The 20,290-nt window shown below is 39.3% G+C and overlaps 1 protein-coding gene across 1 annotated transcript in view; it reads left to right on the top strand.

Annotated features, from left to right (window-relative positions):
- The window catches only part of LOC130904650 (SH3 and cysteine-rich domain-containing protein 2-like), a 74,492-nt gene extending 54,940 nt beyond the window's left edge, over positions 1-19,552 (top strand). The window contains exons 6-11 of the mRNA XM_057817560.1: positions 1,878-1,944; positions 3,397-3,470; positions 3,533-3,624; positions 3,744-3,795; positions 8,909-9,049; positions 15,885-19,552. Coding sequence (XP_057673543.1) covers positions 1,878-1,944; positions 3,397-3,470; positions 3,533-3,624; positions 3,744-3,795; positions 8,909-9,049; positions 15,885-15,983 — 525 coding nt within the window. The 3' untranslated portion in view covers positions 15,984-19,552. The remainder of the gene's footprint in view (positions 1-1,877; positions 1,945-3,396; positions 3,471-3,532; positions 3,625-3,743; positions 3,796-8,908; positions 9,050-15,884) is intronic.
- The last annotated feature ends 738 nt before the right edge of the window (positions 19,553-20,290 follow it).

Genomic DNA, 20,290 nt, shown 5'->3' with positions numbered 1-20,290 from the left:
TTCATTCAGGAGCATAAAATACCACGTGTATTATGAAATATACATGCTTTTTTGTGTCACAGGCACCTTAAAGCAGTTACAACAGTCGGACTAGGAGTCTAACAGTACACACGTCACGGTTCAGTACGTACCTCAGTACAACAGGGGAAACAAAAAGGCTTTTTTAATCACAGCATTTGATCGTTTTGTTCTATTGGCTAAAACTAAAAAGCAGATCTTATTAAAGTGCAAAATAGATACAAGAAAACATTGAACTTGTGAATTTTTTTTGTTTTTTTTGTTCAAACATTCTTTGATTCAGAGTTTATGTGCAAAAAATAGACAACACACCCTATTTTGTAGGGATCGACTGAGGTGACAGTTAAAGTCAAGTAGTACTCATCAGCTCGGTAACTTTTTTATGAAAATAAAATACTACCATAATTTTCAATGTTGGATTACGCACAGTTAACTGTAAATCATTACCACTGAACATAAACTCTGACATAAGATATATTTTTGTATTAGCCTAGACTTCATATTGATATTGACGGTACACGGGGCGCGGGGCCGATTAATAGGGGGCCTGCAATGTTGGCGTGGCCGTCAAAGCTGACCGATTGAAATCACAAAGAGCTTTTTTCGGTGAAAATTCTTGAAAATAAATGCTTAAATCCCTGAATTCTTTATACAGTCCCTGACAAAAGTCTTGTCGCTTATCCATTTTGAAGAAACAGTTGCTATTAATCTGACTTTTAATAATTCAATTGGTTTCAGAAATGGCTCATATGAATTCAATTGGTTTCAGAAATGGCTCATATGAAAGCTAAGACTCTCCCAAATGTTGTTGAATGTACAAAAATATATTTGTTTCACTGAAAAAAGATTTAGCATTTAATGAAGACATAAAGGTCAAATTTTGGCAAGACAAAAGTTTTGTCGCCTACAGAGTGTGAAAATTGAACAGAAAATGTACTTCAAATAAAAAAATATGTTACATAACATAAGCGGATAAAGTAGTGGTGCTGTGAGATCCAAATTTAATATTTTGTATGACTTCCATGGGCTTGAAGGACTGCATCCATGTGGTTCGGCAAGCATTCATACAATTTATTGATGAAGTCATCAGGAACATCAAAGAAAGCAGTCATGCATGCCTCCCAGAGTTCATCATCATTCTTGGGTTTCGTCTTCAATGTTTCCTCTTCCATCCTACCCCAGACATGCTCAATGAAGTTCATGTCTGGTGAATGGGCTGGCCAGTCCTGGAGGATCATGATCTTCTTTGCCTTGAGGAACCTTGAGGTAGAGATTGAAGTATGCGATGGAGCACCATCCTGCTGCAGAATTTGTCCCTTTTTATGGTTAGGAATGTAAGAGGCAGCTAAAATTTGTTATTTCACACTATTTATGTTGCCTTCCACCCTGCAGATCTCTCGCACACCCCCTTACTCGATGTAACCCCAGACCATGATTTTGCCACTACCAAACTTCACTGTTTTGTGGCAAGAGGTGGATTTTTCAGATGAATCTTCAATTGAATTACACCACAGTCGCCTCAAATATTGCAGGAGACCTATTGGAGCCTGCATAGATCCGAGATTCACTCAGAAAACAGTGACGTTTGGTGGTGGCAAAATCATGGTCTAGGGTTACATCCAGTATTCATTGATAACTTCTTAACCATAATGTCGCTTGCTACCGTCCCCTGGATTGGAGGAGAACTAACCACGACATGGATTTTATTTTTAGAACGTATTCACCGTCTGACTGTGTGCACTGAACCGTGATGCCTGTACCGTAATGGTACGGGGTATTATGCCAAAGTGTCTATGTGGTTAATGCGAAACAGTTGATCTGGTTTGAGTGACCGTAATATATTCTGTCTTTGATCATAGGGTGAGGCGGGTGATAGAGAGGGAAGGCAGAGCAGCGTGGAGGAAGACGTCCCTCTGGAGACAGGAGGTAATATCAGTGCAATATGTCCTCTGTTGTCTTAGTACGAGGATTTACACGGTGTGTTCATGTCAGTGTATTTACATATTTATTGATGCATTACTATGTGTTGACGTGCACGAGTTGAGCTTTGAGTTGAATTCATTAGCGCGCTCGAACATCAAAACGCTCTCTCCGATTATCTTTTCCCTTTGGAAAATTGACAAGGCCACATGTTTGAAAATTGTTTCAAAATCATATTTTAGTGAAATGGAATATATTTTAAAGATTACACAAAACATTGACTTTTTATATAGTATAAGGAAATAAGTAGCCTAACATAGGTAAATGAACAAAAATAAGTCCATAGTGTACATTAACTATATTGCCAAATGTATCACATTTGAGACAAGCATTTCTGGACCTCGTTGCAGTGAAAAAATGTTAAAAAACTTATTGTGTTCAATCTCACTTCAGTTATACCATATTGGCCCGAATATAAGACGGCCCTGATTATAAGACGACCCCCTCTTTTTCAAGACTCAAGTTTGAAAAAAGACTTTTTGAACACCAAATTAATGTTTATACAGAAAACAATTACAGTATATCTTAAACAAATGATTATAACAATATATTTGAGAGAAAAAGCATGTTATTTTGCTTAATTCAAATCTTAATATCTGAATATTTAGATATGTAAACTAAAGTGCAATCACATTCGTAAATGAATGGCTTCTGTTTTTTTTCAATGTAAATAACCCAATCTATTGTGATAAAACAACAAAATTGCAATAACTGCATTAACCATCAAAGTGAAGTCTAACTGTAACTGTAGTCTTGAAACAAATCTGAATAAGGAAAACATTGCAATAAAATAATTCAAACTGGTTAAACTTGAGAGTAGCTGAGCTTTGTCATGACAGAACATTGCTTCAATGATATCTGGCGCCATCTAGCGTCGTGAATGGGTATAATGACCCCGAATATAAGACGACCCACACTTTTTCAGTCTTATTTCAATGCAAAAAAACCACCGTCATATGTTCGGGCCAATACGGTATTTGGTATACCACGAGAACTGCATGTCATGCTTAATGTATCATTTATGATACAAATTGGAGAACATGTATATGGCGGAAAACACTCCAGTGACTTGAAGTTCCGCTCTGAGACCCTCAATTTGGCCAAATTTCAAAATTGTCCAATATGCATGTGTGATACATCATTGGGAAGTTTAAAATCTCAATTTCCTGGGGGATGAAATTTTTTTGATTTAGATAGAAAAAAAACAAAAAAAAATTAAACCCGTAATCTCAAATTTTATCGAATTTTATACCATAATGGCGTTCCGGACCAATCCGGCCCACTTTCAACCCTGTTGATTGGACATAAAAAGACCTCCCTCCTGTTCACCTCGTCGATTATTCGTGACAGGCCATGTGTTCCCACAATTAACTTACTATAGCTTTTTTCCTTCCCCAGACTCCATTGCTGCTAACGCTGAGGTAGAAAAGGATGAAGGCGAGCGAGGGGGTCAAGCCGAGACGTCAGCTGAGGTGCGTGCATGCATATGTACGCTCCATCAACATGTCCCTCATTTTCTTTTTCCCATTTCCAGGTGCCCCCCAAACGCATCGAGGTGCACTCCATCCACACTTATGTGGCACTCTACAGCTTTCTCCCTCAAGAGCACAATGATTTGGAACTACAGTGAGTCAACACTCATCCGGTTGTTATCATAAAAAACAGTCACGCACCTCCGACTTCATCATGGTGTCCTCAGAGGACACATTGTCTCTTTACCCTTCTTTTTTTTGTCTGTCTTTCAGCCCTGGAGATCGGGTGCAAGTCACAGACGACTCCAATGAGGAATGGTGGAAGGTGGGTGATGAGAATAAATCCTATTTTGGCCAGATGTGTGTGTGTCGTGCATATAATAACAGGTATTTAAATCGAGCGCACCTGCTCAGCCGCAAATGGAGTCAGAAGATTACCCTAAAAAGGGAAAAAAAACAAGCAGCTCAATCATCTTCAGCCAACTGTAATCGTTGTGTGCGTGATGTACATGGAACAGTGTGAAATAGGGATGAAAAAAAAAACGTGAAATATGGATGCACATGATGTTTCAGCTGTTTATGCAAATGTACCGAAAACAATTTCAGCTTGTCAAGATTGATTGTTGTCTCCAGTCTTCCGATCGCAATCGCTAATAAGCAAAAAAAGGACATCATCATTCTAGTATACATTTTTCCAATTCGGGAAATGATTACGAGCGTTTGTTGCCGTTGACGGTGATAACTGGGAAGGCTGCCAGCGAGTGACTCTTAATCGAAGTTGAAACAAAGTGCGAGAGGCAAAAATCAAGCATAATGTACGAAACGAGTCAATGCAAAACAATATAACACACATTCGACAGAGTGGAAAATTGCATGTGAACACCCCTTCAAGTCGTATTTTTTACTGGAGGAATGGGATTATATTATGACACCCGAGTTTCCGAGATGAGTGGACCTTTCACTTTTCAAAATGGCGGCGCACGAACAAGAAATTGTGAATTGTAAGAAACTTTAAGTTTTTTTTAAGAACATACAGTGATCCTTCGCTACTATGCACTTCAAACTTTGCACCCTCAGTCCATCGCGGATTTTTTTTTTTTTTTAATTAAAAAAATAAATGAATTTAGATGAGCTGTCCCGATCCAGTCACGTAGTCTCACTCTCTCTCCTGCTGCTTTTCTTGGTCAGGCAGTGCACTGGAGTTGCTTATTAAAGTTAACAATGATTGACAGACGTTAAGGTTTGATCTTGCCAGAGATGCTTTGAAGCCCAAACTTCAAAGCGTCCCATGTGTCAATCATTGTTTAGCTTGTTAAACAGTTGTTTTGGCAACTCATTGTGTGTAAGTGAGCAGCTTGAGCAAATTTGAGTGGACTCACTCAATGAAGCATTTAGTAAAGACAGGCATTTTTCTTTTTTTTTTTTTTTTTAAATATTTTATTGTCATTATCATCGGTATCATTGACAATCATTGTCAATTACAAAATGTGATATGATTTGCCCGAAGGAACCGAAGAAGAAGACAAAGGCAGACGGGAAGAAGCATATGCTTATCAGTTTCCCGTCCCCCATACAACTAAAGACGCACATTCAGACATGGTACATACATCAGATGGCCACAAAACTGTACAATAAACAATCTGGGTTTAGTAACTCAGCGTCCAGTCAAGCAGCTCGATTAATTTCAGGACAAGGTTATGGCTCTGTCATGTCCCTGACATTTTTGCATCTCTTTGCTGTGGGAACATTTTGTTGTGGCTATGTGTGTGGTAAAAGTGATTATGTGTTATCACAGCTGGTGTGAGTAGCGACTCAAGGGCACACAAAGATCACTGTAACAATTTCATCATACATGACGTCTCCACAGCGAAAAACATGCTATTAGTTTTACACAGTATCTTTTCCATATACTCAGTAAACTAGACATTTGAGCTCGGTAGGCACAGCAGATAATTATGTTTTTACGTGTCATGTTATACCCGTGCAAATTAAAGTCAGAGCCTTTGTTATCTTTAGTAGATAATCCTTAATGTGTTCAAGATTCTTGTAGAGACTCCTGCCGTTGATAAGTTTCAGTTTACCGTCCACATCCACGAGTTGTTATACTGGCCCGCTGTGTAGTATTTACAGTTATCCAGCTATTGTAGAAGTTGTAGTCCAGAAGTCTGGTTTCAGATGTCCTCATTAATTTTCGTCAGCTGGTCAAGACTCGTAATAGCTTTAATCTTCATATCTTGGATCTTGACAAGGATCCTGCAATCCGAGACCCAGGTGTTGGCTATTTTCCCAGCTTTCTTGAGTTGACGTGCTTTTCTTGCAATTTCGGCATTTCGGCGAGTCAAGTTGTCATTCAAAAACTTCGACCCTTTCAGGTGGCGCCGCTGGTTAAGCAGGGCAGTCTTGGTCTTGTGGTCTGCCAGTTTAATGAGCACTGTCGCCGGTCCTCTCCCCCCAGATGGGAGCAGAAAGCAGCGACGGATGTCCAGCGGTTCCATGTTTATTCCACACTCTTTCAGCTTAGCAATTGCCAGTTGCGCCGCTGTGTCACCTGGGCTAGGCGTTAGTTGTAATCCAGAAATGATGAGCTCATATGCGCGTCGGCACTGGTCGAGATCGTCAGCCAAAATTTCCAGCCTCTTGATGCGAACATCTCTCTCCTTGACCGCCTGCTTGAGTTTCTCGTTTTTAGCGCGAATTAACTGGAGCTCTCTGACGATTTCTTGATTCTGGTTTTGAATCAAGCCAGTCAAGGAGACCTCCAACTTCTGTATGGAGGATTTTATTTCATCCAAGTATCCAGGTTTCAAATTCTTTGGAGCCATAGTGGGAGTCGAGCTTGCTGGCCCTGAGCGCTTATCGGTTAAGATAAGAGAGTGCTTCAGGAGCTCAGAGAGTGTGTCAGTACACTGCGAAGTTCAGCCACGGAATGAGACTATGACTGAGAGAATGACTTTATTCTTGTTAAAAAAAATAATTTGGTGGGACAGTAACATGTTTAAAACTTATCATAATTATTAAATTTGGAGTGCTTAAAAACTATTTATTAAAATATGTATATATTTATAAGTTGTTTGTTTGTTTGTTTGTTTGTTTAATTACAGTGCTGGCCAAAAGTATTGGCACCCCTGCAATTCTGTCAGATAATGCTCAATTTCTCCCAGAAAATGATTGCAATTACAAATGCTTTGGTAGTAATACCTTCATTTATTTTCCTTGCAATGAAAACACACAAAAGAGAATGAAAAAAATAAATCATCATCATTTTACACAAAACTCCAAAAAATGAGCCAGACAAAAGTATTGGCACCCTCAGCCTAATACTTGGTAGCACAACCTTTAGACAAAATAACTGCGAACATTGCTTCCGGTATGCCTCATTGAGTTTCTTACAATGCACTGCTGGAGTTTTAGACCATTCTTCTTTAGCCAACTGCTCCAGGTCTCTGAGATTTGAAGGGTGCCTTCTCCAAACTGCCGTTTTCAGATATCTCCACAGGTGTTCAATGGGATTCAGGTCTGGACTCATTGCCGGCCACTTTAGAAGTCTCCAATGCTTCCTCTCAAACCGTTTTCTAGTGCTTTTTGAAGTGTGTTTTGGGTCCTTGTCCTGCTGGAAGACCCATGACCTCTGAGGGAGACCCTACATTATGATGCTAAATTTGTTGGTAGTCTTCAGACTTTATAATGCCTTGCACACGGTCAAGCAGTCCAGTGCCAGAGGCAGCAAAGCAACCCCAAAACATCAGGGAACCTCCACCATGTCTGACTGTGAGGACTGTGTTCTTTGAGGGCCTTGTTTTTTTTTTTCTGTAAATTGTATAATGATGCATTTTCCCAAAAAGCTCTACTTTTGACTCACCTGACCAGAGAACATTCTTCCAAAACGTTTTTGACTTTCTCAGGTAAGTTTTGGCAAACTCCAGCCTGGCTTTTTATGTCTCTGGGTCAGAAATGGGGTCTTCCTGGGTATCCTACCATAGAGTCCCTTTTCATTCAGACGCCGACGGATAGTATGGGTTGACACTGTTGTATCCTTGGACTGCAGGACAGCTTGAACTTGTTTGGATGTTAGTCGAGGTTCTTCATCCACCATCCGCACAATCTTTCGTTGAAATCTCTCGTCAATTTTTCTTTTCCGTCCACATCTAGGGACGTTAGCCACAGTGCCATGGGCTTTACACTTATTGATGATACTGCGCACGGTAGACACAGGAACATTCAGGTCTTTGGAGATGGACTTGTAGCCTTGAGATTGCCCATGCTTCCTCACAATTTTGCTTCTTAAGTCCTCAGACAGTTCTTTGGTCATCTTTTCTCTATGCTCAATGTGGTACACACAAGGACACAGAACAGAGGATGAGTCAACTTTAATCCATCTTAACTGGCTGCAAGTGTGATTTAGTTATTGCGCCCACCTGCGATGTACCAAAAGGGAAAGTAACAGGTGCTGTTAATTACACAAATTAGAGAAGCATCACATGATTTTTCAAAGCGTGCCAATAGGCGTGACAATTTCCATTCTCTTTTGTGTTTTTTCATTGTAAGCAAAATAAATGAAGATATTACACCAAAAGCATTTGTAATTGCAATCATTTTCTGGGAGAAACTGAGTATTATCTGACAGGATTGCAGGGGTGCCAATACTTTTGGCCAGCACTGTATACCTTGGGGAAAAAAAGTGGAAAAAATATGTCTTATATGTATCTCTTTCTAATTCTAAATCTGAATGAGTAAATTGAACACACACACAAAAAAAATGGGAGGTCAGGGGGCACTGCTTCGTGGTTTTTCTCTTATCGCAGCGGGTTCTGGTCCCCATTAACCACGAAAAACGAGGAATCACTGTACCGCACTTACTGCGTTAGTAATACTACATTCAGGCTAATACGGAAAGACAACATACTCACCACATTAGCCCGCTATCGAGTATTGGCAGTTCCTCCAAAACGCAGTCTTCGTGGTTTAAAGTTGATGCTTCAAATATGAATATTTGCTGGTTTACAACATTTGCAAACAACGACAAAAAAAAATCACTGTATATCGTCAATTTGCAGGTTGTTTTTTTTCCGCTAGCTTAATAATCTAACTTTTCTTAAACTTTTTTTTAAATGTTCAGTTACAAACCAAAATTTACCTTTTTGCATTTTGATGCATTGTCTTCTTGTTGTAGTACATATATTAAAACCGTTTTGCACACTCAACAAACCAAAATGTCTGTGTTTGCTATGTTTTTTGCTACTACGACAACCAAAGCACATGAAAGGGACACACTCTTAATTACAATTTAGCAAATGGTGAGGAGTATTAGTCAGAATTTGACGTCATGTTTCGGAATTCAGGTTTTGGTTTTGGCTGGTGAGACTTCTCTCTGCACCTGTTTTCTATGAATTGACTCTCAGCTTAACGTTAGCTAAGCGTTGTTTGGACCTCCTTCCCAGGGCAAGAGCGGCGACAGGGTGGGCTTTTTCCCCGCCAACTTTGTGCAGCGGGTGCGTCCCGGCGAGAGAGTGTGGCGCGTCATCCGGGCAACGTCTGCCGGCAGCCGAGAGAGAGGACACATGGTGGTCAAGGAGGCTCAGGTACGTAACGCGCACCCCGAGGCCTCCACTTTATGGTGCATTTTACGAGCTCTCTTGTCCCAGCGTAACCATGGCAACAGACTGACGACATTCTCAGCTCCTGCGTCCTAAGATGCACCTTCTGAGTAAAAATGACAATACAAAAATTCTGTTCTCTGAAGGAGGGTGTAATCAAAGATAACAAAAAGTCAAAATGATAACTGTAGCGCAGGGGTGTCTAAATTTCTTTTCCCCGAGAGCCACTTTCAGAAAAATCGAAAGCTGCAAGGGACATTTTGAAATCCTTCGAATTTCATTTGTTAAACACGACCATATATGTATATCGTCATCGTGTACAGCACTCATATATAGTATATACAGTGGGGCAAATATGTATTTAGTCAACCACCAATTGTGCAAGTTCTACTTGAAAAGATTAGAGAGGCCTGTAATTGTCAACATGGGTAAACCTCAACCATGATAGACAGAATGTGAAAAAAAAAAAAAAAACAGAAAATCACATTGTTTGATTTTTAAAGAATTAATATACAAATTAGAGTGGAAGATAAGTATTTGGTCACCTACAAACAAGTAAGATTTCTGGCTGTCGAAGAGGTCTAACTTCTTCTAACAAGGCTCCACTCGTTACCTGTATTAATGTCACCTTTTTTAACTCCTTATCGGTATAAAAGACACCTGTCCACAACTCCAGTCAGTCACACTCCATACTCCACGATGGCCAAGACCAAAGAGCTGTCGGAGGACACCAGAGACAAAATTGTAGACCTGCTCCAGGCTGGTAAGACTGAATCTGCAATAGGTAAAACGCTTGGTGAAAAGAAATCAACTGTGGGAGCAATTATTAGAAAATGGAAGACATACAAGACCAATGACAATCTCCCTCGATCTGGGCCTCCATGCAAGATCTCATCCCGTGGCGTCAAGATGATAACAAGAACGGTGAACAAAAATCCCAGAACTACACGGGGGACCTAGTGAATGACCTACAGAGAGCTGGGACCACAGTAACGAAGGCTACTATCAGTAACAGAATGCGCCGCCAGGGACTCAAATCCTGCACTGCCAGACGTGTCCCCCTGCTGAAGCTAGTACACGTCCAGGCCCGTCTGCGGTTAGCTAGAGAGCATTTGGATGATCCAGAAGAGGACTGGGAGAATATGTTATGGTCAGATAAAACCAAAATAGAACTTTTTGATAGAAACACAGGTTCTCATGTTTGGAGGAGAAAGAATACTGAATTGCATCCAAAGAACACCATACCCACTGTGAAGCATGGGGGTGGAAACATCATGCTTCGGGGCTGTTTTTCTGCAAAGGGACCAGGATGACTGATCTGTGTAAAGGAAAGAATGAATGGGGCCGTGTATCGAGAGATTTTGAGTGAAAATCTCCTTCCATCAGCAAGGGCATTGAAGATGAGACATGGCTGGGTCTTTCAGCATCACAGTGATCCCAAACACACAGCCAGGGCAACAAAGGAGTGGCTTCGTAAGAAGCATTTCAAGGTCCTGGAGTGGCCTAGCCAGTCTCCGGATCTCAACCCCATAGAAAATCTGTGGAGGGAGTTGAAAGTCTGTGTTGCCCAATGACGTCCCCAAAACATCACTGCTCTAGAGATCTGCATGGAGGAATGGGCCAAAATACCAGGAACAGTGTGTGAAAAGCTTGTGAAGAGTTACAGAAAACGTCTGGCCTCCGTTATTGCCAACAAAGGGTACATAACAAAGTATTGAGATGAACTTTTGGTATTGACCAATTACTTATTTTCCACCATGATTTGCAAATAAATTCTTTAAAAATCAAACAATGTGATTTTCTGTTTTTTTTTCCCACATTCTGTCTCTCATGGTTAAGGTTTACCCATGTTGACAATTACAGGCCTCTCTAATAATTTCAATTGGGAGAACTTGCACAATTAGTTGTTGACTAAATGCTTATTTGCCCCACTGTATGTATATCGTCATCGTGTACAGCACTAATATATATAACAGAGATGTCCCTGATCCATTCACGTGTTCGTAAATTGGGCCCAATTATGTCATTTTCAAGGTATTGGATTTTTTTTATTTTATTTTTTTTAAAGATACAAGTTTTAAAAACGTATCTATATTCACGTGTCAACTAAATAGGCTGCCATTAATGGTGATAGACATCCAATACATTTTGGACTGGGTCAAAATTGGGTTTGATATCTATCAACATCAATGGCAGTGAAACATGATAACTTAATACCAGACTTCCCAGTTGAAATGATTTTATATCCAGTAAACAGTCATTGACAATAAGGGCTAAAAGCAGCATATGGATCCATTTATTGCAATCTAATATACTGTGTGTTTGTATATGGCGGAAAACACAGACAAGACTGAAAAAGCAGTTTCTGCTCTTGCACTCCTCTTTAAAACAACCTGCTGTATTTTAAGCCAAGAGAACTGTTGTATTTGATAGAACAATATGTCTATATGCTGACATAGCAGATTCATGGCGCATTAAGTCCCAGAACTATTTTTAATTTGTCCGTTTTGCCCTGAAACACCCCACTTTACAGACGTCGCGCAACCGCTTTTGTTTCAACCCAGCCATAAAACGAAGGTAATCAATTATATTTATTATTCAAAATGTCGGTCGTTTTTAGCTTAGAATCATCAATTAATGTCTTGTATTTCATTGAAAAAAAAAAAAAAAAAAATTCACTCCCATATTTTAAACTTTTAAACAAATAATGTCACATTGAAAAAAATGGCGTCTGTAAAAAAGTCCTGGATATCTACCTCATAACTTTCGCTTAATTCTATTTTTTTTGTTACTGTCGCATTTTCTCCGATATGTTAGATGATAAATAATCGATCCAAACATAGAAAAACTGAAAAAAAAAAGGGTAAATATATGAAAAAGAAAATCTGGACCACTCCATTATCTCTGCGATTTCTTTATCGCGACTATTGTTATTTTAGCATGTTTCACCTATAAATTGTAAAAAAAATCCAGCTGTGGCCATCCACACCTCTGTCTTGGCAGTCAGTGATACATACTACATGGAGTTTCAGCCCGCAAACCGTTTGCTGATGAAATGTCAACAAAGCACATGGATTACTGGAACCTCCTACTGGTCTGATGAGACGGGCGGGCTTTCTTGTGTACCGTCTTCAGAAGAGGCTTCCTCCTGGGGTGACAGCCATGCACACCAATTTGATGTAGAGTGCGGCGTATGGTCTGAGCACTAACATGCTGACCCCCCACCTCTTCAATCTCTGCAGCAATGCTGACAGCACTCCTGTAGCGAGTCACATGACATTTTGGAGGGAAAAATGACAAGCAGTACTCAATTTGGACATTTAGGGATGCACGTTTTTTTCATAGGGGTGTACTCACTTTTGCTGCCAGGCGTTTAGATATAAATGGCTATATTTTGAGTTATTTTGAGGGGAAAATAGATTAACTTTTACATAAGCTGCACACAGACTACTTTTCATTGTGTCAAAGTCTCATTTTGTGGTGTTGTCCCATGAAAAGATATACTTAAATATCTGCAGAAATGCAAGGGGTGTACTCACTTTTGTGGTACACTGTATTTGTATTTGTTCTCAAAACAATTTTCGTCTAGTTGTAGATGACAATTACTCAAAATGTTTTCTTCTGTAAAATTCAAAGGTTTTTGTCCAAAAATAAAGATTTCCAACAATTTCAAAAGAGCATTGACAAACGAGCACATATTGTAGCGTCTAAAAAGACAACGCTAACTTGAAAAAAATACACACTCAGCAGGAAAAAAATGCATTATTTTCAATAATGATGTCCACCTGGACGCCACAAACTGTAGGTGAAAAAATAAAGTTGTCCAAGAGTTAAAGATGACGCTCACCAGGCTAAATGCTAATGCTAACGCGAATGCTATGCTAATGCTACAAGTTACATTTAGTGTGTGATGATCACTCAGCACTAACCCTTAAAGCACTGGTTCTTAACCTGGGTTCGATCGAAACCCAGGGGTTCGGTGGGTAAGTCTAAAGGGTTCGGTGAAGGTTGAGACACACAGGGCCCCATTTTCGTAAACTGACTAAAGGCAAAGTCTCGTTTTAGACTCTTTTGGACTGGTTTTCCCCCCATTTACAAGCTTACCGTAATTCAGTTTTTTTCAACTGCTAGCGCTCTATCTAATGGGAGGAGAAACTGGTTTGCTCAGGGGAAGGTTGACCCGTATTTGGTATGAGTAAGTATGACCCCAAAAAAATTATGCATTTGCATATTATACTGTGTACACTATAATAATAGTATGTGATGCAAGAATGCAACACTAAAATGATAACGTAGACATGAAAAACATTCACTCATAATTCACTCAGACATTAACTTGCTATAGCTAAGCTCTATCGGTTTTGAATTTTTAAAAAAATGCTTTATTATTCAATTCCAAAGGGTTCAGTGTATGCATATTTGAAACTTGTGGGGTTTAGTACTAGAGATGTCCCGATCGGGTCCGATCACGTCATTTTTTAAATGTCGGAATCGGCAAAAAAATATCGGCCATGCCTTTTTTAAATAAATATATATATATATATATATATATATATATATATATTTTAATTAAATCGTTTTCTAATTGCATTTAACGTTACAGACATAATATGTTACACTCATCCAGAGTCCTTAGTTTAGGCTTAAGATAGGGTTATCAAATTTATCCCGATAACGGTGGCAATTAATTTATTAATAATTGTGACATGTTAAATATTAACGTATGCGCTGGATGACCCTCTCACTCATTGTCGCGCTCAATCTGTAATGATGCCGTTTTATCTATATAGAGAGATAAAAGGCAGCGCCAAATGAGTAGAGTGAATTTTGGCAGCCTTTGGAGCCATTTTACAATTGGCTAAAGCCTTGCAATCCCTTTCCCTATGATTAGAAATATCATGGGGAGCAATGTGGGGAAACAAGGGGGTAACTGATCATTGTCTTAACACCTTAAGGTATTTCTCAACGCAGAGAAGATATATCAATTGGTAGCACGATGCACAGTCATGGGTGTACTTCCCATCATGCATTTGGGATGGCCACAGTATCATTTACTGAAAGCTCAACAAATACACTAGATGGCAATATTTAGTCACAATATACAAAGTCACAAGTCTTTCTATCCGTGGATCCCTCTCACAGAAAGAATGTTAATGATGTAAATGCCATCTTGAGGATTTATTGTCATAATAAACAAATACAATACTTATGTACTGTATGTTGAATGTATATATTCGTCCGAGTTTTATTCATTTTTTTCTTAATGCATTGCCAAAATGTAAATGATCGGGAAAAATTATCGGGAATGATTGGAATTGAATCGGGAGGAAAAAAAACAAACGGATCAGGAAATATCGGGATCGGCAGATACTCAAACTAAAACGATCGGGATCGGATCGGGAGCAAAAAACACACGATTGGAACAACCCTATTCAGTACCCTTAGCAAGGTTAAGAACCACAGCTTTAAAGGCTAAAGAAACATTGTATATTCCCTCTTGCCAAGATAAACGATTTTTACCATGTGTTTGAAAAATAGCAAGTTTGTAGAGGACACCGTTGAGTGGGGGGGGGGGCAGCACGTCACATGAATGACACAACTAAACACTAATGATGTAGACAACTCGTACAATAAGCAAATGTCACACATTATTAGCATATGACGGAAACTATGGCATATTTTCATCTCGCTATAGAACACTCCCTCATACATGTTTACAAAAGACTGAGCTACTCTCAGACCTTGAATGATATAATCATTAATTCATCAACTCAGACTTCCGCCCTCTGTCTAATCAGTGTGGTCACACGCAGTCAGTTCAAAAGCTGTTCCACATACAAAGATCTATTGGAACAGTTTCATGCAACATTAATGTATAAGGAAACATCAAATCAGAACAATGATTTGCGTGATCTCGCGTGGGAATAATCAGAGCCAAAACAGAGCCAAAAAATCAAATGCTAAAATTAGGGCTGTCAAACGATTACAATTTTTAATCGAGTTAATTACAGCTTAAAAATTAATTAATCACGATTAATCGCAATTAATCGCAATTCAAACCATCTATAAAATATGCCATATTTCTGTAAATCTGTAAATTATATATATATATTCTGTAAAATAAATTGTTGGAATGGAAAGATAAGACACAAGATGGATCTATACATTCAACATACGGTACATAAGGACTGTATTTGTTTATTATAACAATAAATCAACAAGATGGCATTAACATTATTAACATTCTGTTAAAGCGATCCATGGATAGAAAGACTTGTAGTTCTTAAAAGATAAATGTTAGTACAAGTTATAGAAATTTTATATTAAAACCCCTCTTAATGTTTTCGTTTTAATAAAATTTGTTAAATTTTCAATCAAAAAATAAACTAGGAGCCCGCCATTCTTGATGTCAATAATGACTTACACAATGCTCATGGGTGCTGAAGCCTATAAAATCAGTAGCACCCAAGCGCCAGCAGAGGGCGGCAAAACTCCATAAAACACAATTATCAAGTGGGCATTTCACTCTACTGTCATTTAAATCTGTCCGAGCGGGACATGTGCGTTAATTGCGTCAAATATTTTAACGTGATTAATTTTAAAAAATTAAATACCGCCCGTTGACGCGATAATTTTGACAGCCCTAGCTAAAATACAAATTGAAAACACGTAAACAATAATCATTAAGCCACACCCCTTCAATGGACATGTGCATTTTTTTCACGAAACAGGTCATTTCTTGAGTCTTTTTCATTTAAAAAAAAAAAAAAAAAATTGTCGTTTTTTGACATGTGGGGTGTAATGCGGTGTTTTTTGTCAGATCTGCGTGGGCAAGTGTGACGACGGCGAGACTTTGGTGAAGCTGAGCAGCGGCAAGAAGCGAGGCCTCGTTCCCGCGCATTCCATCGAGGAGATCTGAACTTGGTCCAAGTCCTTCTCACTTGGGTCCATTTTTTTCTTCTGTCTTTCTGGACTGAACAGATGGATGAAGGGGACCGTGAAAACTATTAGCCAGGTCTCTATATGTTTACATTGGACGGACGCCTTTCCTTCTCCCTTCTTTGCGGCCTTCTCGATGGAAAGAACGTGATGTGCAAAGGACTGTGTGAGTCTAAAAGAAAATGAGATTTTTTGTTGTCGTTAGACTTCATTACATGGTAACAATCTTTCTTAGAAATAAAAATTGGAATCCATCGTAAAAGCAACAGTTGGAATGCTGAAAAAGATTCAATGAAAATGTTAATCAACAAATTCAATCATTATTTATTACGAACAAACAATACAGAACTAGCACATCAGTAAACGCTTGAATAAATGGAGAGATCTGATGCTCTGAAAACATCTTTTTTATATAACTTGAAGATAACAACTAGTTAAATAACGAGTGTAATCCAAAAAATGTAACAAAATATTTAAGATAATTTTGCTTAGCACTTAAAACTCATAATCAAGCAATTAAACCCTTTAAAATGTTGGCTGTTTAAAAATATTCCATTCCGGTCCTTTAGGTGGCGAAATGTATCCCCAAACTATAGATATACTGTATATACATATTAGGGCTGTCAAAATTATCGCGTTAACGGGCGGTAATTACTTTTTTAAAATTAATCACATTAAAATATTTTACGCAATTAACGCACATGCCCCACTCATACAGATTAAAATGACAGCACAGTGCAATGCCAACTGGTTACTTGTGTTTTTTTGGAGTTTTGTCACCCTCTGCTGGCGCTTGGGTGCGACTGATTTTATGGGCTTAAGCACCCATGCGCATTGTGTAATTATTGACATCAACAATGGCGGGCTACTAGTTTATTTTTTGATTGAAAATTTTACAAATTTTATTAAAACGAAAACATTAAGAGGGGTTTTAGTATAAAATTTCTATAACTTGGACTAACATTTATCTTTTAAGAACTACAAGTCTTTCTATCCATTGATCGCTTTAACAGAATGTTAATAATGTTAATGCCATCTTGTTGATTTATTGTTATAATAAACAAATACAGTACTTATGTGCCGTATGTTGAATGTATATATCCATCTTGTTTCTTTCCGTTCCAACAATAATTTACAGAAAAATAAGGCATATTTTATAAATGGTTTGAATTGCGATTAGTTACGATTAATTAATTTTTAAGCTGTAATTAACTCGATTAAAAATTTCAATTGTTTGACAGCCCTAATATATATATATTTTTTATAAATAACGCCTGAATAATTTAGAAAGTACATTCATTCATCTGCGTTGGTTTGGCAACCAATTCAGAGTGTACCCCACCTACTACTTCAGCACCACCGCAACCATTGTGAGGATAAGTGGCTTGGAAAATGAATGAATGAATTCATTCATCAGCTACCGCATTTATAGCATGCTCAAAAACTAATTTCTGTGCAAGGGTGGATATCCCATGGGGGACGAGTGGGACACGTCTCCCTCCTCAACTAAGGTGTCCACCTCCAATAATTTGGGCTAAAACGTACCCGATTTACGTGAATTGGACTTTACGACTCTAGGGTCTCCAGTCTTTTTGTTTGTTTGTTTTTATAATGTTGACTTTTGTTTTGTGATGCATGCTTTTTATTTTGGCGCAGGAATCGTAGAGCAGGTAGTACTTCCGCTCGCGAGCAAGGGCGCATGTACACACGAAGAACAACCAAGTAGGTTAGCGTAGAGACGGTAGGGACAAAACACTACCAACTTTTCTGGTTGCTCAAATTGTGCCGACCAACTTTTAAGCAACCTTATTTGCATTATATAATGACTTCACTTATATAGGCCATTTAGACTGTCTTTCCATATGTGTTAAGTTACGCGGGTAGGCCGGTGGTGTGGACCCAATTGCAGGGAAAGAGAGGTGAGGCAGAAAAGGCGGTGCACTAATGTTTAAATTTCAACCAAAACGACCGGGGAATCCAAAAACTATTAACAAACAAAAGTCAGGCTAACAAATTAAGCTTACTTTCGAAGCAGGACGAGGAACACGAGGAACTGGCAAAAATGCTGACATGAACGTGGACATGCACAATGTCGCAACAAGACTCAACAAAAACAGGGAGCTTATATATATATACACAGACACGGGGCAACAAGTCAACGAGGAACAGGTGGATGACACAGGAGGATGCAGATTGGAGGATACACTAGGAGCAGGCACAACAGGTGAAATCAATGGGCAATCACACTGGGACAAGCCACACTAGGAGGAAAAAACAAACACAAAACCTTATGTTTTATACAACAATATGTTGTATGGATAAAATTGACCCTACCACTATTAAGTGAACTACTCTCATTGTGTTCAGACTTACATTTACCCCTTTTTCATGCTGAATGTGCCGGTCCATTCCCCACCACCCTCAAAGGCATGCTTGATTGGCTGATGACTAGACCCCCCCCCACCTCACCTTTCAAGACAAACGCACACACACAACCTCAACAGAAACCGCCTCCTTCACCCCCTTCGAAGAGGAGGGATATTAGAAGTCCTTTTCGCAGCAGCCACTGTAAGTAATGTAAAAAGAGAATGTTGTGGACGGTAAGGAATGCGCCACTAATTTTGCTACTGACAGTCTGACCTGTATCAGAATTTGCATAGCTTTAAAATGTGTGAACTCACTAACCTACAAAACTCGAGTACACTACAAAAACACATCTCCTTAAAATGAGTCAAATTCCCTTGTTTTCAGTGTAATTACACTAGAAATAAATTATCTGCCAGTGCTTCAAGTAAATTTGACTCAGATTCCTTGAAATAAGAAAAAATAGCTAGCTGTAAGTAAGACTGACACTTATTTATGGTCTAAGACGCTGCTTAGGGAGAGGTGCCGGGACCTTTCACACCTTTCACTATCAAATAAAGTGTTACCAAATACCATAACTAGCAATTAATGAAACAAGTGGAACAGTATCTGAAGAAATAATTAGCACAGAACATTTAATTTTGATTGTTATTCACATCTATAGCGTTGCAATACATGCTAGGAGGCATGTTGGACAACAACAGTGTTGACAGCAGGTGGCAGCAGAGGTTGACTGTCTCCCTTATGGGAGTAGTGATGGCCAAATGAAGCTTCTTGAAGCAATGATGGTGGTTCATTTGGTCTTATGACAGTCGTATGATGCCGCTGTCAAATAAGGGCGTTACCCGTTAATATCTTTTGGTATAAATATTCCATAATACAGTGAGGACGGCTGCCGCTTATAGTCCAGTGTAGCTTATCTATGAGATAATGTCGTTTATGTGTCAAATTTGGTGGGTGGCGGCTTATAGTCAGGTGCGCCTTATAGTCCGACAATTACTGTAATTTTAACTTTTGTCCATTTTTACGTAGGAAACACATCAGCACATTCGTAGGGAAATGTAGCCCTGACCCCGTTCACCTACAGCAGGGGTGTCCAAGTCCTCGAGAGCCCCTATCCAGCTTGTTTTCCATGTCTCCCTCCTTGAACACACCTGAATCAAATGATCAGCTCATCAGCAAGCTCTGCAGGAGCCTGATAATGATTCTGATTATTTGAGTCAGGTGTGTTGCAGGAGGGAGAAATGGAAAACAAGCTTGATGGGGGCTGTTGAGGACTGGACTTCAGCACCCCTGACCTACAGTGTATCACAAACGTGAGGACACCCCTCGCATTTCTGCAGATATTTAAATATATCTTTTCATGGGACAACACTGACAAAATGACACTTTGACACAATGAAAAGTAATCTGTGTGCAGCTTATATAATAGTTTATTTCCCCTCAAACTAACTCAAAATATAGCCATTAATATCTAAACCCCTGGCAACAAAAGTGAGTACACCCCTTAGTGAAAGTTGTCCATATTACCATACAACATGTCAACTGTCAATATTTTGTGTGGCCACCACTATTATCCAGAGCTGCCTTTACTCTCCGGGCATGGAGTTGACCAGAGCTTCACAGGTTGCCACTGGAATGCTCTTCCACTCCTCCATGACGACGTTGCGGAGCTGCCGGATATTTGAGACTTTGCGCACCTCCACCTTCCGCTTGAGGATCCCCCAAAGATGTTGTACTGGGTTCAAGTCTGGAGACACGCTTGGCCAGTTCATCACCTTTACCCTCAGCCTCTTCAGTAAAGCAGTGGTCTTCCTGGAGGTGTGTTTGGGGTCATTGTCATGCTGGAACACTGCCCCGTGACCCAGTTTCTGGAGGGAGGGGATCATGCTCTGCTGCAGTATTTCACAGTACATTTTGGCG

The sequence above is a fragment of the Corythoichthys intestinalis genome, chromosome 16, assembly GCF_030265065.1.
Source record: "Corythoichthys intestinalis isolate RoL2023-P3 chromosome 16, ASM3026506v1, whole genome shotgun sequence".
NCBI lineage: Eukaryota > Metazoa > Chordata > Actinopteri > Syngnathiformes > Syngnathidae > Corythoichthys > Corythoichthys intestinalis.
Note: the sequence above shows the minus strand (reverse complement) of the source record. Positions and strands in the feature narration are given on the sequence as shown.